The sequence below is a fragment of the Caloenas nicobarica genome, chromosome 35 (genome assembly GCF_036013445.1).
Source record: "Caloenas nicobarica isolate bCalNic1 chromosome 35, bCalNic1.hap1, whole genome shotgun sequence".
NCBI lineage: Eukaryota > Metazoa > Chordata > Aves > Columbiformes > Columbidae > Caloenas > Caloenas nicobarica.
This window is the reverse complement of record NC_088279.1, coordinates 495,167-511,837: the sequence shown is the minus strand read 5'-3', so window position 1 is coordinate 511,837 and position 16,671 is coordinate 495,167. Positions and strand designations below refer to the sequence as shown.

The 16,671-nt window shown below is 59.8% G+C and overlaps 2 protein-coding genes across 2 annotated transcripts; both read left to right on the top strand.

Moving 5' to 3' along the window:
- Nucleotides 1–937: 937 nt before the first annotated feature.
- On the top strand, nt 938–4,840 carry LOC136000767 (gamma-aminobutyric acid type B receptor subunit 1-like). The gene is made up of 5 exons (XM_065654723.1): nt 938–1,031; nt 1,123–1,326; nt 3,988–4,176; nt 4,722–4,739; nt 4,797–4,840. Exons 1-5 carry the CDS (start codon nt 956–958, stop codon nt 4,838–4,840), a joined length of 531 nt encoding a protein of 176 aa, XP_065510795.1. The 5' UTR covers nt 938–955.
- A 187-nt stretch (nt 4,841–5,027) lies between these two features.
- GABBR1 (gamma-aminobutyric acid type B receptor subunit 1) lies at nt 5,028–16,175 on the top strand. The gene is made up of 18 exons (XM_065654777.1): nt 5,028–6,403; nt 8,993–9,127; nt 9,982–10,152; nt 11,205–11,306; nt 11,523–11,588; nt 11,825–12,016; nt 12,096–12,338; nt 12,603–12,666; nt 12,898–12,975; nt 13,067–13,217; nt 13,626–13,758; nt 14,151–14,267; nt 14,347–14,454; nt 14,690–14,783; nt 14,866–14,993; nt 15,081–15,209; nt 15,440–15,583; nt 15,880–16,175. Exons 1-18 carry the CDS (start codon nt 6,158–6,160, stop codon nt 16,141–16,143), a joined length of 2,565 nt encoding a protein of 854 aa, XP_065510849.1. The 5' UTR covers nt 5,028–6,157; the 3' UTR covers nt 16,144–16,175.
- The last annotated feature ends 496 nt before the right edge of the window (nt 16,176–16,671 follow it).

Sequence of the window (16,671 nt, the reverse complement as noted above, 5' to 3'; positions counted from 1 at the left end):
GTAAAATAAATTTTAAATCAATTTAAAATAAAATTTAAAGGTACAAAATACATTAGGGAAAAAAAAGAAGAAAATCGAATCTTTTTGCGCCGTGTGTGGAAACGTGGTGTACGCTGCCCCGTGTGCATCCCCACGCGTGTCCCCACAGGTGGCCCTGTCCCCACAGGTGTCCCATCCCCACAGATGTCCCCATAGATGTCCCCATAGGTGTTCCCATCCCCATAGATGTCCCCACAGGTGTCCCCATAGATGTTCCTGTCCCCACAGGTATCCCTGTCCCCATAGATGTCCCCATCCCCATAGATATTCCCGTCCCCATGGGTGTCCCCACAGGTGTCCCTGTCCCCACAGGTGTCCCTGTCCCCATAGATGTCCCCATCCCCACAGGTGTCCCCATAGATGTCCCCATAGATGTTCCCATCCCCACAGGTGTCCCCACAGGTGTCTCTGTCCCCATATGTGTTCCCATCCCCATAGATGTCCCCACAGATGTCCCCATAGATGTTCCCGTCCCCATGGGTGTCCCCACAGGTGTCTCTGTCCCCATAGATGTTCCCATCCCCACAGGTGTCCCATCCCCATAGATGTCCCCATAGATGTCCCCACAGATGTCCCCATAGATGTTCCCGTCCCCACAGGTGTCCCATCCCCATAGATGTCCCCATAGATGTCCCCACAGATGTCCCCATAGATGTTCCCGTCCCCACAGATGTCCCCATAGATGTTCCCGTCCCCACAGGTGTCCCCACAGGTGTCTCTGTCCCCATATGTGTTCCCATCCCCACAGATGTCCCCACAGATGTCCCCACAGATGTCCCCATCCCCATAGATGTCCCCATAGATGTCCCCGTCCCCGCAGGTGTCCCCGTCCCCGCAGGTGTCCCCACAGGTGGCCCTGTCCCCACAGGTGTCCCCGTCCCCGCAGGTGTCCCCACGGGTGTCCGTGTCCCCACAGATGCTGCTGGTGCCGCTGACGCTGCTGGTGCTGCTGGAGCCCAACTTGGCGGCCGTTCACGTCAACCTCACCGAGGGTGGGTGACCCCAAACCGGGGGGTGACCCCCTGATACCGGCGTGTGACCCCCCAACCGGCATGTGACCCCCCCACCCGGCGTCCCCCCCAGGGTGCCAGATCATCCACCCCCCGCGGGACGGGGGGATCCGGTACCGGGGTCTGACCCCCGAGGAGGTTCGGAGCGTCCGCTTCCTGCCCTTCGACTACGAGATCGAGTACGTTTGCCGGCCCGACCGCGAGATCCTGGGGCCCAAGGTGCGCAAGTGCCAGCGCGACGGCACCTGGACGGCCATGGGACAGCCCAGCCGCTGCCGTGAGTGTCACCGGGGCCGGCACCGGCGGCTCCAGCTCCACCCCCGTTGTCACCACCATTTCCATCCCCATCCCCCTTATCACCTCCATCCCCATCACCGTTATCACCATCATCCCCATCACCATCCGCATCTCCATCTCCATCTCTGTTATCACCATCATCCCCATCTCCATCCCCATCTCCATCCCCATCACTGTTATCACCATCATCCCCATCTCCATCTCCATCACCATCTGCATCTCCATCACTGTTATCACCATCATCCCCATCTCCATCACCGTTATCACCATCATCCCCATCTCCATCACCATCCGCATCTCCATCTCCATCACTATTATCACCATCATCCCCATCTCCATCACCATTATCACCATCATCCCCATCTCCATCACCATCCTCATCTCTATCTCCACCACTGTTATCACCACCATCTCCATCCCTGTCACTGTTATCACCACCATTTCCATTCCCATCACCGTTATCACCACCAGCTCCATCCTCATCACCATCATCACCACCATGATCACCTTCACCATCACCATTCCCATCACCACCATTCCCATCCCCATCCCCATTATCACCACCAGCTCCATCACCATTCCCATCTCCACCATTCCCATCCCCATCCCCGTTATCGCCACCATCTCCATCACCATCCTCACCACCATATTTATCACCATCCCTGTTATCACCACCACCATTCCCATCATCACCACCATCCCCATCCCTGTTATCGCCACCATCTCCATCACCATCCTCACCACCATATTTATCACCATTCCCATCACCACCACCATTCCCATCATCACCACCATCCCCATCCCTGTTGTCGCCACCATCTCCATCACCATCCTCGCCACCATATTTATCACCATCCCTGTTATCACCACCACCATTCCCATCACCACCATTCCCATCCCCATCCCTGTTATCACCACCATCTCCATCACCATCCTCACCACCATATTTATCACCATCCCCATCACCACCACCATTCCCATCATCACCACCATCCCCATCCCTGTTATCGCCACCATCTCCATCACCATCCTCACCACCATATTTATCACCATCCCTGTTATCACCACCACCATTCCCATCATCACCACCATCCCCATCCCCGTTATCGCCACCATCTCCATCACCATCCTCACCACCATATTTATCACCATCCCCATCACCACCACCATTCCCATCATCACCACCATCCCCATCCCCGTTATCGCCACCATCTCCATCACCATCCTCACCACCATATTTATCACCATTCCCATCACCACCACCATTCCCATCATCACCACCATCCCCATCCCTGTTATCGCCACCATCTCCATCACCATCCTCACCACCATAATTATCACCATCCCCATCACCACCACCATTCCCATCATCACCACCATCCCCATCCCTGTTATCGCCACCATCTCCATCACCATCCTCACCACCATAATTATCACCATCCCCATCACCACCACCATTCCCATCATCACCACCATCCCCATCCCCGTTATCGCCACCATCTCCATCACCATCCTCACCACCATATTTATCACCATCCCTGTTATCACCACCACCATTCCCATCATCACCACCATCCCCATCCCTGTTATCGCCACCATCTCCATCACCATCCTCACCACCATATTTATCACCATTCCCATCACCACCACCATTCCCATCATCACCACCATCCCCATCCCTGTTGTCGCCACCATCTCCATCACCATCCTCGCCACCATATTTATCACCATCCCTGTTATCACCACCACCATTCCCATCACCACCATTCCCATCCCCATCCCTGTTATCACCACCATCTCCATCACCATCCTCACCACCATATTTATCACCATCCCCATCACCACCACCATTCCCATCATCACCACCATCCCCATCCCTGTTATCGCCACCATCTCCATCACCATCCTCACCACCATATTTATCACCATCCCTGTTATCACCACCACCATTCCCATCATCACCACCATCCCCATCCCCGTTATCGCCACCATCTCCATCACCATCCTCACCACCATATTTATCACCATCCCCATCACCACCACCATTCCCATCATCACCACCATCCCCATCCCCGTTATCGCCACCATCTCCATCACCATCCTCACCACCATATTTATCACCATTCCCATCACCACCACCATTCCCATCATCACCACCATCCCCATCCCTGTTATCGCCACCATCTCCATCACCATCCTCACCACCATAATTATCACCATCCCCATCACCACCACCATTCCCATCATCACCACCATCCCCATCCCTGTTATCGCCACCATCTCCATCACCATCCTCACCACCATATTTATCACCATCCCCATTACCACCACCAGCTCCATCACCGTTCCCATCATCACCACCATTCCCATCATCACCACCATCCCCATCCCTGTTATCGCCACCATCTCCATCACCATCCTCACCACCATATTTATCACCATTCCCATCACCACCACCATTCCCATCATCACCACCATCCCCATCCCTGTTATCGCCACCATCTCCATCACCACCCTCACCACCATATTTATCACCATCCCCGTTGTCACCACCAGCTCCACCACCACCGTTCCCACCACCCCCATCCCCATCCATCCCACCACCCCCCCTTGACCGCCGTCTCCCCCCATCCCGCCCCAGTGCGGACGTGTCCGCGGCTGCAGCTGAGCCTGGAGAACGGGGTCGCGGTGGCGCGGGCCATGGAGCGGGTGCCGGTGGAGGGGACGTGGGCCGAGTTCAGCTGCAACCCCGGGTTCCGGCTCCTGGGGAGCCCCCGCAGCAACTGCACCAAAACGGGGCGCTGGAGCACCCCCAAACCCGTCTGCGAGCGTGAGTGGGGGGACAGGGGCTCCGGGGGGGTGTGGGGTTGGGGGTCACTGGATTTGGGGGTTCAGGTCTTCATGGGGTCCCTGGGGTTCAGGGGTCCCTGGATTGGGGGGATGCCTGGATTTGGGGGTCCCTGGGGTTGGGGGGCCCCTGGATTTGGGGGTCCAGGCCCCCATGGGGGTCCCTGTGTTGGAGGGCCCCCGGATTTGGGGGTCCCTGGGGTTGGGGAGCCCCCGGATTTGGGGGTCCCTGGGTTGGGGGGCGCCCGGATTTGGGGGTCCCTGGGTTGGGGGGGCCCGGATTTGGGGGTCCAGGCCCCCATGGGGGTCCCTGGGTTGGAGGGCCCCCGGATTTGGGGGTCCCTGGGTTGGGGGGCCCCCGGATTTGGGGGTCCAGGCCCCCATGGGGGTCCCTGGGTTGGGGGGCGCCCGGATTCGGGGGTCCCGGCCCCCATGGGGGTCCGTGGGTTGGGGGGCCCCCTGAGCTCCACCCTCCACCCCCCCATTTTTGGGGCTGGTGTCTCTGTGTGACTCAGTTTCCCCCCACAGTGCGTCGCCCGTTCTCAGGTGAGTCCGTCCCCGTGTCCCTCCTCGTGTCCCCCCAACATGTTTATCACCCCCCAGGACCCCCGCCCCCCATCCAGCCCCACCTGGCATCAGGGCTCTGAGGTGGTCACTCCCCCCTCCTCCTCCTCCTCCTCCTCACCATCTGTCCCCTTTCCCTCCTCCTCCGTCCATCCTTCCTCCCTCCTCCTCCTCCTCCTCCCCCCTTCCTCGCTCCACCCCCTCCTCTTCCTCCCTCCCCCTCCTCTTCCTCCTCCCTCCCCAGCTCGGAGCTCCAGCTCCATCCCCATCCTCCCCTCCATCTTTCCGCCCCCCAACCCTCGGATTTCCCACCCCCCATCCCGTTATTTCCCCCCCCCCACTTTATTTCCCCCACCCCCAATCCCTCCGTTTTCTGCCCCAAATCCCTCCGGATTTTCCCGGCTCCGTCTCTCCGGGTTCTCCGCCCCGAATCCCCCCGTTTCCTCCGTTCTCCATCTTTCCGCTCCCCGTCCTGTTTCCCCACCCCGTTATTTTCCGCCCCCCACCCCGTTATTTTCCGCCCCCCACCCCGTTATTTTCCGCCCCCCACCCCGTTATTTTCCTTCCGCTCTCATTTTCTTGTCTTCATCCTGTTATTTTCCATCCTCATCCCTCCGGCTCTCCGCTCCCCGTCGCTCTTATTTTCCGGTCCCCATCCTGTTATTTTCCATCCCCATCCCTCCTCTTTTCCCCTTATTTTCCCTCTTATTCTCCTCTCCCCATCCCATTATTTTCCACCCCCAGCCCTGTTATTTCCCTTTTATTTTCCCTCTTGTTTCCCCTTTAATTTTCCTCTTCTTTTTCTGTTTTTTCCCCTCATTTCCCTCTTATTTTCCTTTTAATTTCTTCTCTCTCTTATTTCCCTCTAATTTCCCTCTTATTTTCCCTCTGATTTCCCTCTTATTTTCCCTCTAATTTCCCTCTTATTTTCTTATTTTTCCTCTTATTTTCCTCCTATTTTCCCCCTATTTTCCTTGTAATTTTCCTCTTATTTACCCTCTAATTTCCGCCTTATTCTCCCTCTAATTTTCTTATTTTCCCTCTGTTTTTCCTCTTATCTTCTTCTTCTTTTCCCTTTAATTTCCCTCTTATTTCCCCTCTAATTTCTCCATGATTTTCCCTTTAATTTCCCTCTAATCTTCTTGTTCTTTTCCCTTTAATTTCCCTCTTATCTTCTTCTTTTCCCTTTAATTTCCCTCTTATTTCCCCTCTAATTTCTCCATTATTTTCCCTCTAGTTTCCCTCTTATTTTCTTGTTTTCCCTCTAATTTTGTGATTTCCCCGCTCATTTCCCCCTTTGCCCTCTCTCCTCCCCCCGCCCCGGTGACATCGGTCCCCCGCCACCCCGCCATGGCCCCTCGCGCGCCCCCGACCCCTCGTCCCTCCTGACCCGCGGGGGGATGGCGGGGCCCCGGCCGCCCCCCGGGTGGCTGTGGGTGCTGGCGGGGGTGGCGGCGCTGGTGTCAGCCCCGGCTCTGGGGACAGGGAAGAAGGCGGTTCACGTGGGGGCGCTGTTCCCCATGAGCGGGGGGTGGCCGGGGGGCCAGGCCTGCCTGCCCGCCGTGCGCATGGCCCTGGAGGACGTCAACAGCCGCAGGGACATCCTGCCCGACTACGAGCTGAGGCTCATCCACCACGACAGCAAGGTGGGCGCGGGGGGACGCCGAGGGCTGGGAGGTGTGGGGCTGGGGACACCGAGGGGCGGGAGGTGTGGGGCTGGGGACACCAAGGTGTCATAGGGATGGGGAGGTAGAGATGGGGTTGGGGACACCAAGAGCTGGGAGGTGTGGGGCTGGGGACACCAAGGTGTCATAGGGATGGGGAGGTAGAGATGGGGTTGGGGACACCAAGGGCTGGGAGATGTGGGGCTGGGGACACCAAGGTGTCATGGGGATGGGGTTGGGGAGGTAGAGATGGGGTTGGGGACACCAAGGGGTGGGAGATGTGGGGTTGGGGACACCAAGGTGTCATAGGGATGGGGAGGTAGAGATGGGGCTGGGGACGCCGAGGGGCGGGAGGTGTGGGGTTGGGGACACCAAGGTGTCATAGGGATGGGGAGGTAGAGATGGGGTTGGGGACACCAAGGGGTGGGAGATGTGGGGCTGGGGACACCAAGGTGTCACAGGGATGGGGAGGTAGAGATGGGGTTGGGGACGCCAAGGGGTGGGAGATGTGGGATTGGGGACACCAAGGTGTCATAGGGATGGGGGAGTAGAGATGGGGTTGGGGACACCAAGAGGTGGGAGATGTGGGGTTGGGGACACCAAGGTGTCATAGGGTTGGGGAGGTAGAGATGGGGTTGGGGACACCAAGGGGTGGGAGGTGTGGGGCTGGGGACACCAAGGGGTGGGAGATGTGGGGCTGGGGACACCAAGATATCATGGGGATGGCGGGAGTAGAGATGGGGTTGGGGACACCAAGAGGTGGGAGATGTGGGGTTGGGGACACCAAGGTGTCATAGGCTTGGGGAGGTAGAGATGGGGTTGGAGACACCAAGGGGTGGGAGATGAGGGGTTGGGAACACCAAGGTGTCATGGGGATGGGGTTGGGGAGGTAGAGATGGGGCTGGGGACGCCAAGGGGCGGGAGATGTGGGGTTGGGGACACCAAGGTGTCATAGGGATGGGGAGGTAGAGATGGGGTTGGGGACACCAAGGGGTGGGAGATGTGGGGTTGGGGACACCAAGGGCTGGGAGATGTGGGGCTGGGGACACCAAGGTGTCATAGGGATGGGGAGGTAGAGATGGGGTTGGGGACACCAAGGGGTGGGAGGTGTGGGGTTGGGGACACCAAGGGGTCATGTGGTTGGGGAGGTAGAGATGGGGTTGGGGACGCCAAGGGGTGGGAGATGTGGGATTGGGGACACCAAGGGGTGGGAGGTGTGGGGCTGGGGACACCAAGGTGTCATAGGGATGGGGAGGTAGAGATGGGGTTGGGGACACCAAGGGGTGGGAGGTGTGGGGCTGGGGACACCAAGGGGTCACGTGGTTGGGGAGGTAGAGATGGGGTTGGGGACGCCAAGGGGTGGGAGATGTGGGGTTGGTGACATCAAGGGGTCATGTGGAGGGGGTTGTGGGGGTAGAGATGGGGTTGGTGACATCAAGGGGTCATGTGGAGGGGGTTGTGGGGGTAGAGATGGGGTTGGGGACACCAAGGGGTCGTGGGGATGGGGGGAGTAGAGATGGGGTTGGGGACATTAAGAGGTGGGAGATGTGGGGTTGGGGACACCAAGAAGTGGTAGATGTGGGGTTGGGAACACCAAGGGATCATGGGGATGAGGGTTGGGGATGGGCTTGGGGACACCAGGAGAAGATGGGGATGGGCTTGGGGACACCAGGAGATGATGGGGATGGGGTTGGGGACACCAAGGGGTCATGGGGATGGGGCAGGAGGACACCAAGAGGTGGGGTTGGGGACACCAAGAGGTTGTGGGGATGGGGTGGGGAGATGGTGAGAGGGACATGGATGGGGTCGGGGACACCAAGGGGTGGGAGATGTGGGGTTGGGGACACCAAGGGGTCACGGGGATTGGAGGTGGTGATGGGGTTGGGGACATCAAGGGGGGGTGAGGATGGGGACCCAGGCATCCGGGGAACCCCCAGCATCCATTCCCAGTACCCTCATCTGTCTCCATCGCTGTCCGTCTGTCCCCCCACCCCAATCTGTCCCATCCCCCTAAATCTATCCCATCCCCTCCCCCCAAAGTCCCCTCCCCCAATTTTTAATCCCCCCTCCTCTGATTGGTTCCTCCTCCGTCCCTGGTTGCCACGGCAACGGATGCAGCTGGGGCCACCCGCTGCGTTTCCACGGCAACGGCATCCGGACCCTTCCGTGCCCTGAATTATTCATAAAACGCCCCAAAAAAAGAGCACTGGGGGGGGAGGGGCAGGGATCCCCTCCCCCCATCACCTCCCCCCTCCCGTCCCGGACGCCTGGGTCCCTCTGGTGGATGCCCAGACGCCTGGGATCTCTAAAATGGACTTTGGGATGGCACTGGGGGGGTAACTGGGTTATACTGGGAGGAGGTGGGTTGTGGGGGAGGGGTAGGAACCTCCCCCTGCCTCCCTCCTACCCCTCCTCCCATATCCCGGACGCCTGGGTCCCTCTGATGGCTCAAACCCTGGATGCCCAGATCCCCTATGAAGGTCTTTAGAATGGAACTGGGGGGTAACTGGTTTATACTGGGTTGGAGAGGGGGTCCCAGCAGCCACCCCCTGGTGTGTCCCCCCCGCCCAGTGTGACCCCGGCCAGGCCACCAAGTATCTCTACGAGCTTCTCTACAACGACCCCATCAAGATCATCCTCATGCCCGGTTGCAGCAGCGTCTCCACCTTGGTGGCCGAGGCCGCTCGGATGTGGAACCTCATTGTGGTGAGGAACCACCTGGGTGTCCCCCAAAATGTCCCCAGGGGTGTCCCCAAGGGTCCTGGGGGGGTGACAGGAGGTTGGGAACGCCCTGTCCATCTCTACGTCCTCCACGGGGCACACTGGGTTGGGCTGGATGTGGCGCGACTGTTGCCTGGTGGGTTGTACCGGGACAGGGTGTTGGGGCCGGGTCGCGTCTCATTGGCCACGGGGTGGTTGGGGGGGGTTGTTGTGGGGCAGAACGTGGGGGTGAAATGGTGTGTGGGGGTGAATGCGCGGCTGTACCTGCGGTTGTTGCTGGGGGTGCAGGGTGACCGTTGCTACAGGTCCGGTTGTTGCTTTCGGGCTGTTGCTCCATGTGTGGTTGTTCCTGCATTTGCGGTTGTTGCTCCGTGTGTGTGGTTGTAGCTCCTCGTGCAGCTGTTGCTTTCAGGTGGTTGTAACTTGTGCGGCTGTAGCTCCACGTGCGGTTGGTTCTGCCTGTGTGGTTGTTACTTCCATGGTTGTTGCTATGTCTTCGGTTGTGGCTCCATGTGCGGTTGTTGCTCCACGTGTGACTGTTGCTCTCAAGTTCTTGCTCTATGTTCGGCTGTCCCTCTCAGGCTGTTGCTCCTTGTGTGGTTGTCGCTGCACTTGCAGTTGTTTCTCCACGTGTGGCTGTTGCTCTCGGGTTGTTGCTACATCTGCAGCTGTATCTAGACACCTGTTGACCCAAGTCCGGCTGTTGTTGAGCGTCTGGGTGTCACCATGCATCCCCAGCCCTGTCCCCACCCCTCAGCGCCTACAGGCGGCCATGGGGGTGTCTATGCGACTGTTGGGCGCCGACACCCCCCAACCCGACCCCCTCCGTCCCCCCCCAGCTCTCGTACGGCTCCAGCTCCCCCGCCCTGTCCAACCGCCAGCGCTTCCCCACCTTCTTCCGCACCCACCCCTCGGCCACGCTGCACAACCCCACGCGCGTCCAGCTCTTCAAGAAGTGGGGCTGGACCAAGATCGCCACCATCCAGCAGACCACGGAGGTCTTCACCTCGGTACGGACACCCTTCCCCTCCCCCATGCCCCAAGCCCCACCCCTGACACGCTCCACCCCCTCCTGCGGCGCCACCGCCGGCGAGGAACCCGTCGCCCCCACGCGTGCGTTTGGTGGCCACCGACTCACCATGGACTCTCTCACCACCCCGTGGCTCCATCTCCCGTGTCCCCGACTCACCATGGACTCTCTCACCACCCCGTGGGCTCCATCCCCGACTCACCATGGACTCTCTCACCACCCCGTGGCTCCGTCTCCCGTGTCCCCAACTCACCATGGACTCTCTCACCACCCCGTGGGCTCCATCCCCGACTCACCATGGGCTCCCTCACCACCCCATGGCTCCGTCTCCCGTGTCCCCGACTCACCATGGACTCTCTCACCACCCCGTGGGCTCCATCCCCGACTCACCATGGACTCTCTCACCACCCCGTGGCTCCGTCTCCCGTGTCCCCAACTCACCATGGACTCTCTCACCACCCCGTGGGCTCCATCCCCAACTCACCATGGACTCTCTCACCACCCCGTGGGCTCCATCCCCGACTCACCATGGGCTCCCTCACCACCCCGTGGCTCCATCCCTGACTCACCATGGACTCCCTCACCACCCCGTGGCTCCATCCCTGACTCACCATGGACTCTCTCACCACCCCGTGGCTCCGTCCCCCGTGTCCCCAACTCACCATGGACTCTCTCACCACCCCGTGGCTCTGTCCCCCGTGTCCCCGACTCACCATGGACTCTCTCACCACCCCGTGGCTCCGTCTCCCATGTCCCCGACTCACCATGGACTCCCTCACCACCCCGTGGCTCCATCCCCGACTCACCATGGACTCCCTCACCACCCCGTGGCTCCATCCCTGACTCACCATGGACTCCCTCACCACCCCGTGGCTCCATCCCTGACTCACCATGGACTCCCTCACCACCCCGTGGCTCCATCCCTGACTCACCATGGACTCTCTCACCACCCCATGGCTCCGTCCCCCGGGTCCCCAACTCACCATGGACTCTCTCACCACCCTGTGGCTCCGTCCCCCGCGGTCCCGCCAGACCCTCGACGACCTGGACCAACGGGTGAAGGAGGCCGGGTTGGAGATCACCTTCCGCCAGAGCTTCTTCTCCGACCCCGCTGCGCCCGTCAGGAACCTCAAGGTGAGGCCACCTTGTCCGTGTCCACGTCCTTGTCCCCACCAAGTCCCTCCATGGTGCCCACAACCATTGGGTGAAGGTGGAACCTCAAGGTGAGGCCACCTCGTCCATGCCAAGGTCTTTGTCCCCACCGAGTCCCCCCCCACCATGGGGATGGACGTGGAACCTCAAGGTGGAACCTTCTAGGAGCCACCTCCGAGGTGATTTGTCTCCCCGCAGCGCCAGGATGCCCGGATCATCGTGGGGCTCTTCTACGAGACGGAGGCGCGGAAGGTCTTCTGCGAGGTGATTGGGAAGATGGGACAGTGGGTGGTGGCCGGCGGGTGGACATCAGGTGGACATGGGGCAGTTTGGGGACAGTGGGATGGAGCGAAGTGGGGTGGGACGGGTGGCGGAGTTAGAAAGATGTGAGGATGGGTGGAAATGGGGGGAGATGTGGTGGGACACAAGGATGGAGAAGAACATGGATGGATGAAGAACATGATGGATGGATGGATGGATGATCTTCTTGCCCCACCCAGGTCTACAAGGAGAAGCTCTATGGCAAGAAGTACGTCTGGTTCCTCATTGGCTGGTACGCTGACAACTGGTTCCGCATCAAGGACCCGGCCATCAACTGCACCGAGGCCGAGATGGCCGAGGCCGTGGAGGGCCACGTCACCACCGAGATCGTCATGCTCAACCCCGAGAACACCCGCAGCATCTCCAACATGGTACAGGGTGGGCAGGACCTCCCAGCAGGTCCCAGCCATCCCACCCCCCACGTCACCACTGTGGTGATCTCTGTCCCAGACCTCCCAGGAGTTCATCGAGAAGCTTCAGAAGCGGCTGGGCAAGAACCCTGAGGAGACGGGCGGCTTCCAGGAGGCCCCGTTGGCCTATGACGCCATCTGGGCCTTGGCCTTGGCCCTCAACAAGACCTCGGCCGAGCTGGTCAAGAAGGGTTTGCGCTTGGAGGACTTCAACTACAACAACAAGAACATCACCGACGAGATCTACCGGGCCCTCAACTCCTCTGCCTTCGAGGGTGTCTCGGTGGGTTGGACGCCCTTGAGGATCTGCTTGTCCCCAGTGTGTCCCTTTCTCTTTGACGACATCTCCCATGTCCCCAACAAGGTCTCCCATGTCCCCAAGGTCTCCCGTGTCCCCAACTCCTCCACCTTCAAGGTGGTGGTACCTTGAAGGCATCTACCAAGGGTTCCCTCACGAGCCACTCCAAACCGTTCTCCCAACGCCCTTCTGGGGGGCGTGGTCCTGTCACCCGCCATGTCCCCGTCACCCGTCTCCGTTCCACCACAGGGACACGTTGTCTTTGACGCCAGCGGTTCCCGCATGGCCTGGACGCTCATCGAGCAGCTCCAAGGTGAGTGGGGACAAGCGGTGGCCACAGCGGGGCAAGAGAAAGTCCACAGGCTTGTAGAGCTTCTTACTGGTCTGTACTGGTCTGTAGGGCTCTCTACTGAACCAAACGGATCAGTAGAGCTCCCTACTGGTCTGAACTGGTCTGTACTGGTCTTCTGTACGTCCCGTACTGATCTAAATGGATCTGTAGGGCTCCCAGCCGGTCCGAACTGACCCGCTCCTGCTCTTCCAGGGGGCGTCTACAAGAAGATCGGCTACTACGACAGCACCAAGGACAACCTGTCCTGGTACAACAACGACAAGTGGATCGGTGAGTGACGTCACGCGTTGCGGGGGGGTCCCCGCCGCGGGGGAGGGGTTGAGAAGACCCCACCCCATGTCCCCCAACGGTGTCACGACAGGAGGAGCCCCCCCGGCCGACTACACCAAGGTCATCACCACCTTCCGCTTCCTCTCCCAGAAGCTCTTCATCTCCGTCTCGGTCTTGGCCTCCTTGGGCATCCTCTTGGCCATCATCTGCTTGGCCTTCAACATCTACAACGGTCACGTCCGGTGAGCGACACCCCCCTGGTTTCCTTGGGTTTTGGGGCAAAATTGTACCTTTTTTTGCAAAAACAGGGCTCAGCTGCGCGTGGTGGGAAAGACCCGAAGTCAAAACCAGAGGATTTTGGGCTTGTCCAGAAGGCGGTGGTGACAAAACATCCTTATTTTAGTCGACGTCGTTCCCCATCTCATTGTGGGTGACAACACGTGTGGTCAGCAACACCCGAGGGTTAAAAAAAGGGCGATTTTGGGCTCCTCAAGAACATGATGATGATGATGACAAAACATCGTCATTTTAGCCGACATCGTTTCCCGTCTTGTCGCCTCATTTTTTGTCCCTGTTTCTCATGTCCCGTTGGGTTTGTTGGATGTCACCGATGGTGACACGTTGTCCCCTCGATGACCTTGTCCCGCCAGGTACATCCAGAACTCACAACCGTACCTGAACAACATGACGGCTGTCGGCTGCACCCTGGCGCTGGCGGCTGTTTTTCCACTGGGACTCGACGGGTACCACATCGGACCAGGGCTGTTCCCCTTCGTCTGTCAGGTACGGAGGGGTGGGTACAGTCAGAGGAGGGACAGTCGGAGATACAGGCAGAGGACAGGGACAACTGGAGGAAGAACAGTTGGAGCTATAGCCAAGTGACGGGGACAAATCCAGGGGATGGGGACAACTGGGGGAGGAACAGTCGGAGCTACAGCTGGAGAAGGAACAGCTGGAGATACAGGCAGAGGATGGGGACAACTGGGGGAGGAACAGTCGGAGCTACAGGAAGAGGATGGGGACAGTCGGGAGCTCTAGATCTCCACGGTCGTTGGCCAAGGGAGGTCCACAGGTGGTGGGTCCCGTCTGTGGGGGTGTAACGGAAGTGGCTGCACCCAGATGGGGAGGTACAACTGAACGGGGGAAGTACAACCGGCTCTTCCCAACCCCCCCAGGCCCGGTTGTGGCTCCTGGGCTTGGGTTTCAGCCTGGCCTACGGCAGCATGTTCACCAAGATCTGGTGGGTCCACACGGTCTTCACCAAGAAGGAGGAGAAGAAGGAGAAGAGGAAGGTGAGGAGTGTTACACCCATGGGGCAGTGTCGGGGGTGACAACGCGGTGACGGTGACGCCATCGTCCCCCCCCGCCCAGACGCTGGAGCCCTGGAAACTTTACGCCACCGTGGGGCTGCTGGTGGGGCTGGACGTGGTGACCCTGGTTGTTTGGCAGATCGTGGACCCGCTGCACCGAACCATCGAGGTGGGGAAAACCGGGGGGACCCTCGGGGTGCTCCTGACCTTGGGGGGACCCTGGGGGGCTGCTGGGGTGTGATCTTGACATCGGGGGACGCTTGAGGCCTTGGGGGGCTGCTCAAGATGTTGGGGTGCTCCTGGGGGGGACAGTCCTGGTTTTGGGGGATCCTCATACCATCGAGACACTTTGGGGGGCTTGGGGGACACCTCACATCACCCCCATGTCCCCCCCAAACCCCCAGGAGTTCACCAAGGAGGAGCCCAAGACGGACACTGATGTCTCCATCCTACCCCAACTGGAACATTGTAGCTCCACCAAGATGAACACCTGGCTCGGTGGGTCAGGGGGCTGGGGGGGGATTTGGGGGGCACTTGGGGGGGTCCCCAGTTGACCGTTTGTCCCCTCCCCCCCGCCTAGGGATATTTTATGGTTTCAAGGGGCTGTTGCTGCTCTTGGGCATCTTCTTGGCCTATGAGACCAAGAGCGTCTCCACCGAGAAGATCAATGACCACCGCGCGGTGGGAATGGCCATTTACAACGTGGCGGTGAGACCCCCGGGGGGGTTGTGTCCCCTCCCCCGTTGTCACCCCACGTCACCCATGACCCCCACAGATGTCCCGTGTCCCCCCCAGGTCCTTTGCCTCATCACAGCGCCCGTCACCATGATCCTCAACAGCCAACAGGACGCGGCCTTCGCCTTCGCGTCCTTGGCCGTCGTCTTCTCCTCCTACATCACCTTGGTCGTGCTGTTTGTCCCCAAGGTGACAACGGGGACAGGGGTGGTGGCGTCGGGTGTTTTGGGGTCCGTGTGTTTCTTCTGGAGTGGGGAGGAACAATCGTCCAATGTCCTCGTTGGGTCAAGATGTTGCCTCAAGGTTGTTTCTTCTGCACTTGGGTCGTGGAGGTGACGATGACCGTTGGGGACGTGGGACCACCAGGTGGGGGCGTCGCTTGGGTTGGGGACATCAGTGACGCTGGGGGGACGTTCCAGATGCGCCGGCTCATCACGCGGGGCGAGTGGCAGTCGGAGCAGCAGGACACCATGAAAACGGGGTCGTCCACCAACAATAACGAGGAGGAGAAGTCCCGGCTGTTGGAGAAGGAGAACCGTGAGCTGGAGAAAATCATCGCTGAGGTGGGGGGCCCCAAAAATATGGGGGTTTTGGGGGGGTAGGCACCCCCAAAATTCATTTTTTTGGGTGGTGGACACCCCAAAATGGGGGTTCGGCCACCCCATGTAGGCGGGTTGGAGCTTCAAGGGGTTGATCATCTCCAAGACGCTGACACCTCAATGAGGATGACGTGGGAGGGGGGATCCCACTTTTTAGGGTGTAGAGACCCCAAAATTTGTCTTTTTGGGGGACAGCCCCCCCAAAATTTCATTTTTTGGGGGTCTAGACCCCTCAAAATCCGCGTTTCTCGCCCCGGCAGAAGGAGGAACGCGTCTCCGAGCTCCGCCAGCAGCTCCACGACCGCCAGCAGCTCCGTTCCCGCCGCCGCTCGTCCAACCCCGCGCGGGACGGTGACAACAACCACCTGCCCCCCGGGTTGGGGTCCCCCCCGCCCCCCTCGGCCCCCCCGGGTCCGTTCTACCCCCCCAACCTCCCCCTCGTGCGCTGCCTCGTGTCCGAACAGGCGGACAAGCTGGGACGCGGTAACTGCGACGGGAGCCGCGTCCATCTCCTCTACAAGTGACACCCGGAGGGGGCGGAGCTAAGCAAGGGGGGGGGCGGGGCTAAGCAGGGTGGGGTCACAGGGTGGGGTTGGGGGGGCGGAGCCTCTTGGGTACCTGATGGGGTATTTTTAAGGTGTTTAACTGGTTTTTAAGTCCCGCCCCGACGCGGGTTTGTGGGGGGTTGTGTTTTTGTCACCCGCCCACCGGTGTGGTTGGAAGGGCCATGGGGGGTTGGGGTTAAAACAGCATGGAGACCCCCCCATGTCCCCTACAGCCGTCCCATGTCCCCTACAGTCAACCTGTGTGCCCTACAACTGTCCCACTGCCCCTACAGCCGTCCCATATCCCCTACAACCATCCCACGACTCCTTACAACCGTCCTGTGCCAGCTACAACTGTTCTGGGTCCCCTACCATTGTCCCATGTCCCCTACAACCGTCCCTTGTCCCCTGCCGTCATCCTGCAACCCCGCAGCTGCTGCCTACAGTCCCACGTCCCCTACAGTCATCTCATCTCTGCTCCAGTCAACCTGTGTCACCTACAACCAG